The sequence below is a fragment of the Seriola dumerili genome, unplaced genomic scaffold (assembly GCF_002260705.1).
Source record: "Seriola dumerili isolate Sdu_G_001 unplaced genomic scaffold, Sdu_1.0 BDQW01000011.1, whole genome shotgun sequence".
NCBI classification, from domain to species: domain Eukaryota; kingdom Metazoa; phylum Chordata; class Actinopteri; order Carangiformes; family Carangidae; genus Seriola; species Seriola dumerili.
This window is the reverse complement of record NW_019174266.1, coordinates 4,645,038-4,659,672: the sequence shown is the minus strand read 5'-3', so window position 1 is coordinate 4,659,672 and position 14,635 is coordinate 4,645,038. Positions and strand designations below refer to the sequence as shown.

The 14,635-nt window shown below is 41.1% G+C and overlaps 1 protein-coding gene across 1 annotated transcript in view; it reads left to right on the top strand.

Moving 5' to 3' along the window:
• The window catches only part of glce (glucuronic acid epimerase), a 53,839-nt gene extending 39,467 nt beyond the window's left edge, over positions 1 to 14,372 (top strand). The window contains exons 4-6 of the mRNA XM_022747961.1: positions 1,366 to 1,611; positions 8,681 to 8,973; positions 9,498 to 14,372. Coding sequence (XP_022603682.1) covers positions 1,366 to 1,611; positions 8,681 to 8,973; positions 9,498 to 10,229 — 1,271 coding nt within the window. The 3' untranslated portion in view covers positions 10,230 to 14,372. The remainder of the gene's footprint in view (positions 1 to 1,365; positions 1,612 to 8,680; positions 8,974 to 9,497) is intronic.
• The last annotated feature ends 263 nt before the right edge of the window (positions 14,373 to 14,635 follow it).

Below are 14,635 nucleotides of genomic sequence, written 5' to 3'. Positions count from 1 at the left end.
CAGTGTTGGTAGATGCGACATCAGGGAGGGGTCATGCTCCTGTCACTGCATCTACTTCTGCTGTAGGAGGGACCTGTGCAGAGGGTGCATCAGGGAGGGATGGAAGGTTTTTGCTAAAGCTGCTCACTGACAGGTGAAAAGTGATGTCATGTTCTCACTGTGGGAAGACCAAAGGTAGATATTAGTACCACTCCAGAACAGTAAGATCATTTCTAATATTTTTTCTGTTTAACTATTACATATAGTTGATATATTGGTAGTAAGAACCGAAAGACTAATGGCATCATGTGTTACTTTTTCCTGCATGTTCCTGCGCGACCAGTGTGTACATTTAGTCTCACAGTCAAAAACATTAGTGAAGGTTTATTGCCTTTCAATTCCAGTCATTTTATCTGTTGTTCAGTTTGTTCTTTGGGTTTTTTAAAGCACTTTGAGCTGTGTCTTATGTATGAAAGTGTTATAAAAACAAAGTTTCACTCATGTTTTATTACTGTGGGGTCAGGCAACTGGTCAAGTACGTTTGAGAACAACAAAATGAAATGGAGTCTTTTTGCGACGTGTCTCTGTTCAGGAAAACAGCAGAACTGTCGTTAAGAGAAGTAGAACAGGTTTGTGTGTTAGTTTGAAAGGAGGAGGCACATTACCACCAGCCCTAATCTCAGCATATTATGTTCTTCTTCTCAGAAGGATGGGGTTTGGGTTTCACGGGTGCTCGCTCTGTCACAAGGTCTTTAAGTGAACTATCTGTTAATCAGAGTGATTCTCCTGCCTGAGCTATTTCTGGCTGTGTGAAGAGGGAAGCTCGCCTCCGGTGAAACGCTGTAGATTAGCTTGGATTTCACCACACCGTCCAAGCATGTACCACAGCTGGTGGTGTTGCTTTTTAACTTTTTTTTTCTGCCTTTTTTTAATTCTGTTCTCTGTTTGTTTTCTGTGTTTACAGAATAGGCCCATATTTGAATCTTTGTTGTTGCCATAACCGGTCTCATCCAATTACTGAAAAGTCTTACAATTTGTATTTTTGGTATGAATAATTAATTTTGTAGCAGTTTTATTGATATGACCATGGTTATGAACTCAATGTGACACAGCACTGAGCAGATTTAGTCTTTCCTCAAGCAAAAAAAAAAAAGCTGTATTGTTGCTGTCACATAAAAAGGAGCATTCACTTGAAATAGTCAGCGAAGAGCTTCAAAGAAAAACCTTAACATAAAGAAGATGCTCGTGTAAGCACAAGATTTAAAAGCATTTCAAAACACTATAAAAGTAACAACCAGGGAAAAAAAAACACAGCCTTGGTATTTGAAGCTATCTTTTTCTTTATTTAATTTTACATCATTCTCCTTATCCTCCCTCTCCACCCAGGCGTGCCTCTGTCCACTCAGTGGGGCCCTCAAGGCTACTTCTATGCCATCCAGATTGCCCAATACGGTTTGAGCCATTACAGCAAAAACCTGACTGAGCGCCCTCCCCACGTGGAGGTCTACGATACAGCCGAGGAGAGGGACAGCCGAGCCAGCACAACGCCCTGGAGTGTGCCGAAAGGTTGCGGTCTCAGCCGCGTCCACGACAAGACCCGAGCTACCTCCGTGCGTCAGTTCAGTGCTCTAGGTATGTAAACCCTCCATGAGCCCAGATGGCCTCAGGGCATTCAGCTTATCTCCTCTTCGCTGTGTCTGTAGGAGGCTCGATATGCCACTGTGCCCTCAGGACAGGATGATAGTCAGTGGTGAGTCACGACAACAGTGCAATAACACTGGCAGAGTGACAGTGGACATGCCACATAAAGTGGCAAGAAAAAGGATGTTAACCCTTTGGAATGACTTGGTTCTCTGCATTGATTGGTCATAACATAACGCAGTGTCCCTGAGATAATGTCACACAAGTAATTATAATCTTTTGTGTCTTTTCTGGACACACACACACATTAAACATAGGTCAGGAGGAATTCTGGATCATTCTTTCTACAGAGCTGCTTCAGATCAGACATATTCTCAGGATGTCTGGTGTGAGTCGCTCTCTTCGGGTCATTTCACAGCATCTCTACTGGATTAAGGTCTGGGCTCAGACTGGGACGCTCCAAAAGAGGGATTTTCTTTGTCTGAAGTCATTCTGTTGTAGATTTACTTTGATATTTAGGGTCATTGTGCTGCTGCATCACCCAGCTTCATCTCAGCTTCATGGTGTTACCCTGTAGAATAGATAAACACTTACCTCTTTCGTAATGATTACATGTTCTTTGTCATTTCAAGGTCAACAAGGGCTGCAATGAGTAACAAAGTAGATAACAGAGAGCTTTTGGGTTTGTTTTGTTTCAGGCCGTTTTATACACACGTTAGTGGTGTTGCGAGTGTTTACAGCAGCAGGACAGTGAATGTGGGATTGACTCAAAACAAACTACATGTTCACCATTATCAAGTCACGTCACCCAGTGCAACTGTGCAGCTCACTGATGTATTTTTAATGAAGCTTTGTGGCACGTTTTCTTATTTTTATTAACCCATTTTAGAATGTATTACAAAAGCATAATACAAGCAGTATAATAATGGCATGTATTTAAGATATAAACGTGGTGAGTCAGACAAAATGTCACTGAAAACCTTTTGTTTTTGAGGGATTTGGTGAGATTTACAAAGAGCTGTATTTCCTATAATGTCTTTATTTCTCCATAAGTACATAATTAACAGGCCTTCAGTAAATGGGCAGTTTTATCACTTGTAATAAAGCTGACTGACTTCGCATTGTGTCAGCTCCAAGGAATCAGATTTAATTCACCTCGCTCTCAGTGCAACCAGGGCTCACATGGTGCTGAGGACACTCTGCTCCAGCGTCCCTCAGACTCAGCAGTTGTAGTTGTTAGTTATTATAGTTAGTTGTTATTGTTTGCAGTCTTCTCGCTTATGCATTGAAAAAAGGGATCTATTAAGAGGGAAAATATGAAGGAAAACAAACCTAGACTTATTGTAATTTTAATTATGTCCCAAAACTGAATTGTATTCAGAGCTGCAGTAGGAGCATGTGGTGGAAAGAATTCAGTCTCACTCAGATACTGTGGATTTTTGAGTCGGTAGGATTTTAATTCTGTCTGACTGACTGAGTTAGACGTTTAGGGGGCTGATTATGAATTATTATTATGAAGTGTCTTAACCAGCTGCAGCTGGTTACAGTTTGAGTCAGTGACTGTTGGTTTCTCCAGCTGCAATGACAACTGTCTCTGGCAAATTTACTCCACTGCTGTCAATTAATGTTCATTCAGTGAGTTTTCTGAAAAAGAAATCTTGACTGCTGCTGCTTAGCCAAAGATGGTTTTGTGGAAGAAGAACCACCACTCTGTGTCATTTTCAGCTCTGAAAGAATAAGGTGTGGGCTGCGTCTTTTTGCTGCTTTTCAACATTAATGATCTGAGTGACTTCCTGACATTCACCTCAGACTAGCTAACAGGGAGCTCTGCAGTTTGGTAAATTACTAACAGCTTGCAGAGTTGTTAGAATTTCCCAGATAACATTTCAAGCTTATCACCTCAAAGGACTTATGAATACTGTATTCCTGAGGTCACTAATAGGTGGGCCGCCGGACCTATAACCTATAAAATACTGAGAATTATTACATTTTGACAGTGTGTTTATTTTAACCAGCACAGCTTTTCTAGCCTTTACAGCTCTGGTCACATGATGCTGCGCAGCCGATCATTGTGACTAGGTGTCAGTGAGTGAGATACACACACACACACACACACACACACACACACACACACAAACACAGGGGAGAGATGATAGTTGGAGAAATACGTGGGGAAAGTGGGGGAGTAGGATATAAGAGGGAAAGACAGAGAGAAGAGGGTGTTAAAGCTGTTCAGTTGTTGAGATGTTTATGAGATTATTTATTATGAGACTGTTAAGAGATAACAAAAAATAGAAAAGGGAAACTCAAGCTTTACTTTTTATTTCATTAAATTAAGTTTTTTAAAGCTCTCTTTGATGGTAGTAGAGTCTTTATTTCCTTGAAATGGGAAAATAACCTTTGATTATTATTAGAGAAGTTATTTGCTTGAGGAAATGTAGTGTAACTAGACCTCTTTGAATTTTAATTGAATACCCATACTGTATTCTAATACTGTATATAAATATCTTAGTAAATGTCTGTTATAATAGTATATGATATAAATAGTTATGTTTATGTAGAAGTTAACTTTTCTCTAAATGACTGATGTTAGAGAAAATAAGAACATGGGAGAAGCTAAACAACAAGCAACAGCAATATTTATATAATTCTGTTACTGTGGAAACTCGTGATATCTTGTTTAATAAGCTGCAGACCACAAATACAGGCGTGAAGCTAAATTCATGGACAATTACTGCAGTTTAAATGGGAACCTCAATATCAGTCAGAAAAAAATTGCAATAAGAAATTTTCCCTTATCTGCCTTGTTCAACCTGACACACTCGCTCACTCACGGTTGGGACGTTGAGGCTCGCACACGTGTGGTTCTGGCCCGGTCTGCAGGCTGAGCTGTCGTCCCAGCCCGCTGAGGTCCTCCTCCAGGAGAGTGGTCCAGGTTCTGTTGGGGGTCTGGACCAGCTCTGCACTGGAGACCCTGTGCTTCCACCTCTGGCCTCCTGTCCTGTATAGACTGCTGGTGTCTAAGGTGGGACCTGGACCTGCCAAAATCCACTCCTGATCTCAAAGTTAGACAGTTGCTTGTCGACCAGAACTCTGGGAACACCAAGGCTTGTCAGAATTACACAGGGACTCTGGATCCTCTGCGTCGGACTCGGGTCCACAAAGGCTGTGGACGGGGGTAGCTCTGATTGGTCTAAATATCTAAACTATCTATCTGAGGTATCTATTGCGATAGGGATTGGAAATCGAGCCTAGATTTACAACTGTAAAGTGACCAAGACCACAAGATAGTTGGCAGGCTTATATTTGGAATCTTTTACCCAGTGCTGACTGTGATCTGTCTTTATTCTCATCTGATCCCCTGCTGATATTTCCTCCCTCCCTCTGTCTCTCTCTCTCTCCGTGTCTGTATTGAGCGGCTGTCTCTACTGTAATTTTCCCCTCCTCCTAATTCTTCAGCTTTCAGCCTCTCATCATCAACAATTTCTTTTCATTTCACCGCTCCCCGCCCTTTTCTCTCTCTCTCTCTCTCTCTCTCTCTCTCTCTCTGTCTGTTCTGCTCCGTGCTCACCTTGCCTTACAGCTTCAACTCACCATCACAGATCTGTCTTTCCTTGACATCATCATGGTTTCATCATCACTCCTCAGCCCTCCCTTGGCAGTCTTCATTCTCCATTAATCTTCCCTGTCTATCTCCAGATTTCAGTCTTCCACCTCTATTTACTTATTTCCACCCACTTATCACCCCTCAGCCCCCGTGCACCTCCAAAACGTTGCAATCATATTTGCCCGATCCATTTTAATGCCTCATTCTGCTGTCTCATCCAAACTTTTCTTGATTTCTTCCTCTGCTGTCAGTTTCTCTTTCTGTCTTTGCCTCCCTCCACTTCCTCTCCTACCCCCTTCCTTTTGTTTGGGTCTTTTTTTCCTCCTTACTGTATCTAGGGCACCGATGTTGAACAGACTCTCAAAGCCTCTGACAAGTGGATCAATCGCCCGTCCCCTGATAATAACCGACCATCTGCACATTGCTGCACGAACACTGTCCTCCACTGAGCACCTTTATTTTCCGAATTTCCTCGTGGTCGGTCGATCGTTCAGAAATGTAGTTTGTACAAACGAACTGCTGTTAGAGTTTGCAGGGTGTTCACTGTATGCAGATGCTTTGGAGTAACCGCTGTCACCAAGCAGTGGCAGTGCCTTCAAAAGTTTTCACCAAGCTTTGATGTTTTATTTTCTAGCCACAGTAGATGTAATGCGGCTTTTTTTTTTGACACTGATAAACATAAGCAGTCTCTTTAGAATTGTAATCCTTAACATTTCAATTCTGGTTGATCTTGAGCAGCTACTTCATCAGAAATACAAAGATATGAGTCTATAATAATTGAAACTTTGATCTGATTTCATGCTGCACACGGTGCAAGTAGTTTTCCAGTTTTCCAGGGGACATCAAAGTTGGTTAACTTGCTGAAGATTTGGAGGTTTGCAGCCTGTTCCCTGGAACTCTTTATCTCACTGTGGCTGCTGCTTCCTCTGACTTTATTCAGCTGTGATACGGCCATAGGAGAGTGAACAGTAAACATGAACACTGGATCGTACGCTTCATCTTCAATCCCTCGTGCTTTGATTGGCAATCTGAATCTTTGACTCCACCACTACCAATAAAAACTATTAAAGAAAGAAAGATGATTAGTAAATGTAAATACATGAATTGCCATTGGAGGAAAAATGCAGATTGATTTTATAATTTTAATGTCAGAGTAAAAACACATCTCTAGTGGCCAAGTCAAAGTCCGGATCTCTTCTCTCCGGTCAAGATTTAGTAGCTGAACTTGAAAAAGCCTGTCCACTCCCTCATCCCTTTGTCACCGGGCAGAACAGCAGGAGCATTTTTGCAAAGAAGAATAGGAGGAAAAACTGCAGTGTCCAGATGTGCAAAGATGTGGACACAGAGACATCTTCATACAGACTGAAGGTTGAAATTACTGTCAAATATACATCTACTAAATACTTATGCAATTATGTATTTTATATTTAAAATTGATTCATCACTTTTAAAGAGTCTTTTTTTTCTGTTCAGTATTCACGTTGAATCTACTTTGAGTCAGTGTTGTAACACAGGTGCATGTAGAGCTGAAGCAGTGAGCTGAGTAATTGATTAGTCAATTAGCAGAAAATTAATTGATAACTGACTTTATGATAGTTTCAGTCATATGTCAAGTAAAAAAAGACTAATTAGATGGTTTTAGCTTCTCAAATGTAGGGGATATGTTTCTCTTTGTCATACATGATAATACAGTAGACTGAATTTATTGAAGTGTTGACAATATGAAATAGGAAATTAGAATTTGTCTCCTTGGCCTCTGGGAAATTGTAATTTTCCACTATTTTCCTACGTTTCAACGACATAAAGATTAATTGAGGAAATAACCAATAAATCAGTAATAAAAATAAACATTGGTTACAACCTTAGAACCGTTCACACTTCCTGAGAGAAACTTTTCATAGCCGCTCTATCTTTTGTATGTGTCTGGAGAATGTGTTAATCACAAGGGCATTGACTGTTGCCTTGTCGCTCGGATCTTTCTTATCCTCTCACGCACCCAACACTTACAGTACATGTGTTTTCAAGTGTTTCGTCTTTCATGCTCACACTTGTATTCAAGCATGGCTGACATATTTCTTGCTGCATGTCATCTCTGTATCCTGCCTTACTGCTAAACAGCCAGAGAGCAGAGCAGAGGAGAGGAGGTGGAATCTCGTCTATATTCCCTTCCCATCCTTTATTGATGGCGGAGTAATCACAGGGCCAGGGTACAAATCCACTTACTCTCTGCATTGCCTTAAGTAATGGATTTATGAGTGCATTAAAGAGTCGTAGTCATCCAGAGGCCCCTGCCAGACTGGCTCTCTCCTTCATTCTCCTCCTGATCGACTGTCTTTGTGCCTCAGCTGGCCTCGTCTACTTCTGCTTTCTCAGCTCGTGTCATGTGAGATCTCTGCCTCTCTGGTTCTCAATTGTCTTCTCACTATTGCCTCATTTTCACTCTCTCCACTCTCAGGCGTGGCTTTAAGAACACTTGTGTGACCCATCATTCCAATGCCCTCCTTTTCCCAGACTCCTACGTGCTTTCCTCCCTTCATCCTTTGGGGGGGGGGGGGCCTTGATTTTTTTTTGTTTTTTTTTTTTTTGCTCTTTAGACCAAGTAACAAGGCCAAAGGAGGGATCTTTCCAGGTGCTGGTATCGCTTTAGGCTGTTGAAATGAAATCAGAACAGCAACTGAATACTGAGAGTTGATGTAGTGTAAGAGGCGCAGTGGCAGTAAAGAAAATGAATATCATCTGAGTTTGTGTCTTTGAGATTTGTAGGGAAGAGACATGGAGAAGTTGCTGCAGTAAATCAACTTCTTTCACTCACTTGTTCCATCTTGCTGCTACTCGGTTCTTTCCCTCAGTTTTCTCCCTCTGTTTCCTCCAGTCTGTCCTCCTAATTAAGCTCAGTGTGCAGTGACACATCTGTACTCTACATCCCATGAGAACCTTGTCTCTGTGTGTCTGCTCTCTCTCTCTCTCTCTCTCTCTCTCTCTCTCTCTCTCTCTCTCTCTCTCTCTCTCTTTCTCTCCCACACACACACACACACACACACACACACAGCCAGCGATGCACTTCACACAAGTAATAACGATACAAGACCCCGGTAATAAAGAAGCGGGGCTTTGACCGCAGATTATTTCTAAAGTTGTCTGATTGTTATCGATTTGAGAATGTGACTACCGACTGAGTCCGGGGAACATGAGTGAAAACAAGAGCTATCATAGAAACATACCAACAGAGGAGAGTGTATTAAGGGAGACAGACGCACTGCAAAAGGCTTCCAGTCAGTGGCTAAAAATAGTCCATTGTCATCCAGTAATCGTCAGAAGTTCTTAAATTCAGTCGGATGAGGTTAGTCATTTATTTCTGATGAAATGCACTTGAATACACTCTGACATTTCTTTTCTCCTGCCATCCCTTTACATCACACACACTTTTTCTCTGCTGCACCCACCCCACCACAGAGTCCTCAGAAGGCGTGTCCCTCCAGCTGGGTAACTCCAAAGACTTCATCCTCAGCTTGGACGTCAAGTTCATCTCCAACGGCAGCGTGTCCGTGGTCCTGGAAACCACAGAGAAGGGCCCGCCCTTCACTATTCGCTACGTGACCGGCACGCAACTCATAGCCTTCAAAGATCATGAAATCACCTACGGAATCGGGCCAAGAACCAGCTGGACCACTCTGACCCGAGACCTGCTCACCGACCTCAGGAAGGGCGTCGGCCTGTCCAACACCAAGGCTGTGAAGGCCACGAAGGTTGGTTCATGTCAAATACATATGTACCTTTTTAAATAAAACACCCAGTGTTGTAATGACTATGTAACTGGACTAGAGCTGAAAAAATGAGTCTATAATCAATCAACAGAAAATGAATCATCATTTAAGTCATTTTTTAATCACGAATGACGAACGTTTCCTCGTTTAATCTTGTCAAATGTGAGAATTCACTGATTGTTTTATGTTTTATTAAACTGAATAATATAAATAAGTAATTTTTGATAAACATTTGCCACAATTCTCTTGTGTTTCAAAGACAAAACCACTTATCAACAAAACTAATTATACAATTATATATTGCTTTGTTGTTTTTAAAAACAAATTTTAGTAAAATTTGAAATGTTGATTAAATGATGTAGATTTTTGTAAAATTTTACTTGTGCCATATTTCATCTGGAGAGTGAACAGTGTAGAGATTATCGACCAATTACATGTCGAGATACCAAATCCCGTTTCCATTCATTAATTATTTTGTTCGCCTTTGCGTCTGATCTCCCTCTCAGATCATGCCCAGGCGGGTGGTGCGGTTAGTCCTACATGGGCGTGGCTTTGTTGACAACGTCACTATCTCCACCACTGCCCACATGGCCGCTTTCTTTGCCGCCAGCGACTGGCTGGTGCGCAACCAGGACGAACGAGGTGGATGGCCCATCATGGTCACTCGTAAACTGGGTGAAGGTTTCCGGCCTCTGGAGCCCGGCTGGTACTCGGCCATGGCTCAGGGCCAGGCCATGTCCACCCTGGTGAGGGCCTACCTCCTCACCAAGGACCAGGTTTACCTCAACGCTGCCCTCAAGGCAGTAGGACCCTACAAGGTGCCTTCAGCGCAGCACGGGGTCAAAGCTGTGTTCATGAACAAATACGACTGGTATGAAGAATACCCCACCACGCCCAGTTCCTTTGTCCTCAACGGCTTCATCTACTCCCTGCTGGGACTCTATGACTTGACTGAGACAGCCGGAGAGAAACTTGGCAGGGAGGCAGGGCAGCTGTTCAGCCGTGGCATGGAGTCACTAAAGGCCATGCTGCCGCTCTTTGACACGGGGTCCGGGAGCATCTATGACCTGCGTCACTTCATGTTGGGCACTGCACCCAACCTGGCGCGCTGGGACTATCACACCACGCACATTAACCAGCTACAGCTGCTGGCATCCATAGACAACTCTCCCATCTTCAAAGATGTGGTCAAGCGCTGGAAAAACTACTTAAAAGGGATTCGTGCCAAGCACAACTAGGTAAAATGTAACCCGCATATAGTATACAGCTGAGATGATGACTGACTGAGAGCAGGAATATGCTCTACGTGTGAGAACTGAATGGATAATTGAATGTGAAGTGGGTGCTCACATTGTATGTGTGTGTGCGTCCCAGTTTTGGTTGAGGTTCATAATCTAAAAGATGAGTTTAGTCAGCTGCAGCTCTCAACTCTAAAACTTTCTCGTGTGCTCTGTTGCAGGTTTTGTATTTTCTGCAACACTGACTGTAGCTCCCCCCACGCCTGTTTTTTCTTTTCTTGAGCTAGTGTTTGTAATTATGCACAGACCTAGTTTCAGAGTGTGCGTGCGCGCGTGTGTGTGTGCGTGTGTGTGCGTGTGTGGTTCAAAATATCAGTATATGATGTTAGATAAAGATGAATCTCCTTGAATTGTTTAAACTGAATCTCACATCTCTGACATTGTTCATCCAGTCTCTTCTCAAACTGTATTTTTTTACCATTTCATCCCAGATTTGCAAAGTTTATTGAAACAAATAAACTGTAAATAACAGAATATATTATAAATTATTTGGAGGAGAATGTTGCCAAAAAAGAAAAGAAAAAAAGAATCGTATCAATATGAAATAATTTTGGATTTTATTTCCACATTGCAACATTGTTTTATCCCATAACCTTCAAAACGTACAAGGTTAAAATCAGGAAGTTTGTTTCTGAAGTTCACCATGTTTAAGCTGTTAGGTGAGATACATTTTAGCTGAAGAGTCAAATGCTTTATGCTTCCAAACCAGTAACTTCCAGGTCTTTTCTGAAGCCCTTTTCTCTAAAATACAGATGACTATTGACAAATAATATGGGGGGGGGGTGTTGTTGTGTTGTTTTGTGCTTGAAATACTTTTTACCTTTTTTTTTCTTCTGTCTGCCAAGGTGCTTGAAATCAACTCTGAGGAATAAACACCTCAAACCACCACATTTGATTTCAAAGATTTAAGCTGGCTCTGCTGGCAGCCGCGCTCCTTGGTCCCTACCCATAATTCCACTGTATTTAGCATTCTGTTGAGTCGCCTGCGTGACTGCATCTTGGCTCATGTGACTTACACTTGTGTTTCAGTTGAGACGTAGCAGACTGCAGGTAGCAAGCTGCCACAATGCGTTACATTCCCTGTGATAAGCCCATCAAGCCCACAATAATCTTTATATAAATAAAATCACAATTAATCATTTATCCTAGTTAGTCGTCAGTGTTGGAGCCACTGTAATGCTGGCATCTCCGTGATGTTTTAAGATGACATGCTTTTTGCAACCATTCTTAGGTGCTAATCAAAACCAACGAAAGACCGTCAGTTGGTCACAAAAAATAATGAATAATTCCTCTGCTGCTGTAGAACGCAGCTACGAGTAATTAGTCCTGCATCACTTCAAGTACAGCTCACTTAGTAAAGCATAAGTTTCTCATATCAGACGTCTTGGCTGTGAATCCCAACTTCGTCAGCTGTGTTTATTTAAAAATGGCGGCTGAGAAATGAACATCTGATCAAGTGTCACTGTCGCTCCTCTCTGTTCTTCTCATTTGCACAGTTTGAGTGAAGCTAGAAAACATTTAGGATTCAGAGCCACATAACATTTAACCTCTTCATGGGTGTGTCGCCTTGAAGTGGACAGGAAGTGCACGGACATATAAGCCATCTTAGATAATATCATCAATCATTTATTCAGATTCTTACAGGTATTAACAGTTAGTCAGTTTTATTAGTGCCAATTAATGTGCACTATCCCTGATAAATAAAGACAGATTCAAATATAAGAGTCAACTAAACCCTCATGCAGATCAGTCTAAATCTAAATCATAAGAAATGTACACAGGACACACTGTGGCAATGACTTTAAACTAACACTTAACTTATTTCTTAAAATAGCAAACTTAAGCTTCAGTTGAATCCCTGTATCATATCATGTGCTTGGTTTGAACACCAGCATTATTAGTTGTAGCTACATTTTCATTAATTTTCATGCCTTCCTATTTGACCTTTTTTCGATTATTTCCTTGAAAACTCCTGTGAAAAGCTCTTCTCCTATAATTTAAACTTGCAGATGATAATTGCAGGATACAAGTGTAGGCGGTGTGGATGTCTGCGTTGTGTATTTGAGGAGATGGAAATGTGGGCAGCAGAGGCACAGCTGCATCTCACTACCATGTCAATTCATAGCATTTAAACAGACAAAGTGAAGCTGGAGGTAAATTCTTGATAAACACAAAGAGGCTGTCAGTCCCAGCACGCTCTCATTTCTCCTCTCAGCTGTTGTGGGTGCATGAACTCAGCGTTTTTAATCTGAGCGCTGCCCTGTTGACCGCTGTACGAGGAGAGATGGGCTCGCCAAGACACTAACAATTCACCGGGCTAATAGGCTGGAGAGCCAGCACACACAGTGCAGTCGCTAGTCGGGGATGAGTCAGCATTCACTGGCATCGCTCTCACAAACAAAACAAAGTGGAGCCCTCGGCATCAATGAGGCTTTCATCGATCTAGCTTAAAGATTATTAATGAGAAGCGTGAGAATCAGGCTGCTTCGTTTCTCTGAAAGCGGTGATGGTGAATTTTCTTTGGTCGTTCTCATGAACCTGGTGTAAACTTTGAGATGAATACATTTTCCCAGACAGTCGGATGTCAGGTTGTCATTGTGTGAGCTATTAAGACTACATCAAAGACGCCTGTGATTCATTTCAATGTAACATTGAGTGGAAAAGAGCTGCTTTTGGTACAAACATCTTCCTGACCTCACAGCTTCAACTGTAACTCAGCATCTAGCTTTCAAGACTAAGCGAGGATTTATGATGGAGCATTATGGCCTCTGTTAAAGAAGAAACAGTCTGAGATATTGTCAGAATATTTCAACAATAAAGTCATGATATTGTGGGAGAGAAGAAGAATAATATTAAGAAGAAAATGGAAAGTCTTTTTCATTTTTTTCGAAATATGACTTTGAAATATTGTGACTTTTTCTGGTAAATTTATTCCTTTTCCACAAAAATTACAACTGTTTCTCAAAATATTTGAGACTTTTTTTTCTTAACCGTGGCCCTTATCCTCCGCCATCGAGATTTATATTGTGGATGGAAGGAATTATACTGAAGTTATGTTTTTAAAATGATCCCGGAGGAGAGGTCTGAGTGCGCAGTTTTTTTGAATGCTTGCTGATCCTTGTTTTGTTCATTTCGTGGTGGCATTTTCTTCCCACAGATACTTGCATAATTCATACTTTGCCATTTTGACAGGACAGTAGATATATGTAGTTTAAAAGGGAACATTCAGGAATTGAGGTTTTGTGTGTGAATAACTGGCTCCATTTTGTTTATACCAAAGTCATTGATTCAAGTACATTTGAATTGGTCTACTTTTGTGTGCAAACCGATTTCCATTCAGCATTTAATGATAAGTCTCCTTGGAGATGTCACGGAGAGACACTGCCTTTTGAGAAATACTAGTTTTTCAAATGTAGGTTGAATAGATTATAGCAAAAACAAGATATGTAACTTGCTTATCATAAAGGGGATGTGTGCAACTAGAGATTAGCATTTAGTCAGCTACTGTTTTAAAGGGAAATGAGCCAATTGCTGCAAATTCTCCTTGAAAGTTTTTGCTTGTTTTGGTTTTTGGTTTTGGTTTTTGTGTTTTTATTGAGTGTTTTTTTTTCAGTTGTTGGATCAATCATTTGCATCAGATGTTTTTCTAGATAGACAAAAGCACAACTGCCGTTTAATATCACATTATTTGGTTGTATTTCTTTTGGAGTACTTGTTTTTTTTCTTTTCAGGACAATGTGCAACGCCTTCATTAAGAAAGCTGCTATTATTGTTCACTGTGTAATAGGTATGAGAACTTCCTTTTCCTCATTTTAGTGGTATTTTTGTCTGTCTTTCCACTACACATTAAAAGACATGTGACCACTGAGGTCAAATGTGATTTATGCAATAAAATGTTTACTGGGGTCTTGACACCACAGGAGACCCAGAGCGGTTGTATAGACTTTGCAATCCAAGCACAATGTGCAAATGCTACCATTTTTTAGTCCAAGGAAGAGACGTGTTTATATACAGAGTAAAAATCTTTGTGCTTTAAAAATTTGCTTTTTAAAGGTGTAAAAAATAAAAGCATTTTTTCTTAAACTTGTGGTCTAATCTCTTCCTCTCTTACATTCGACAGGGACTCAGCAGTTTAAAGAAGATCTCCTTTGTTGGCCTCATAATCAAAGCATTTACTCCATCATATTTGATATAAATTCTCTCTATCTTCAGAATTGAATTTATTCCTAACTTGCTGTGTATTTTCTGTTCAGTTCTGATGATGCTGTACAGATACTGCTCTGTTATGTCTAATAAATATTAGTTGAGCTGCTCAGGTCTGCTGTGGAGCAGCTTTGACTCTGCAG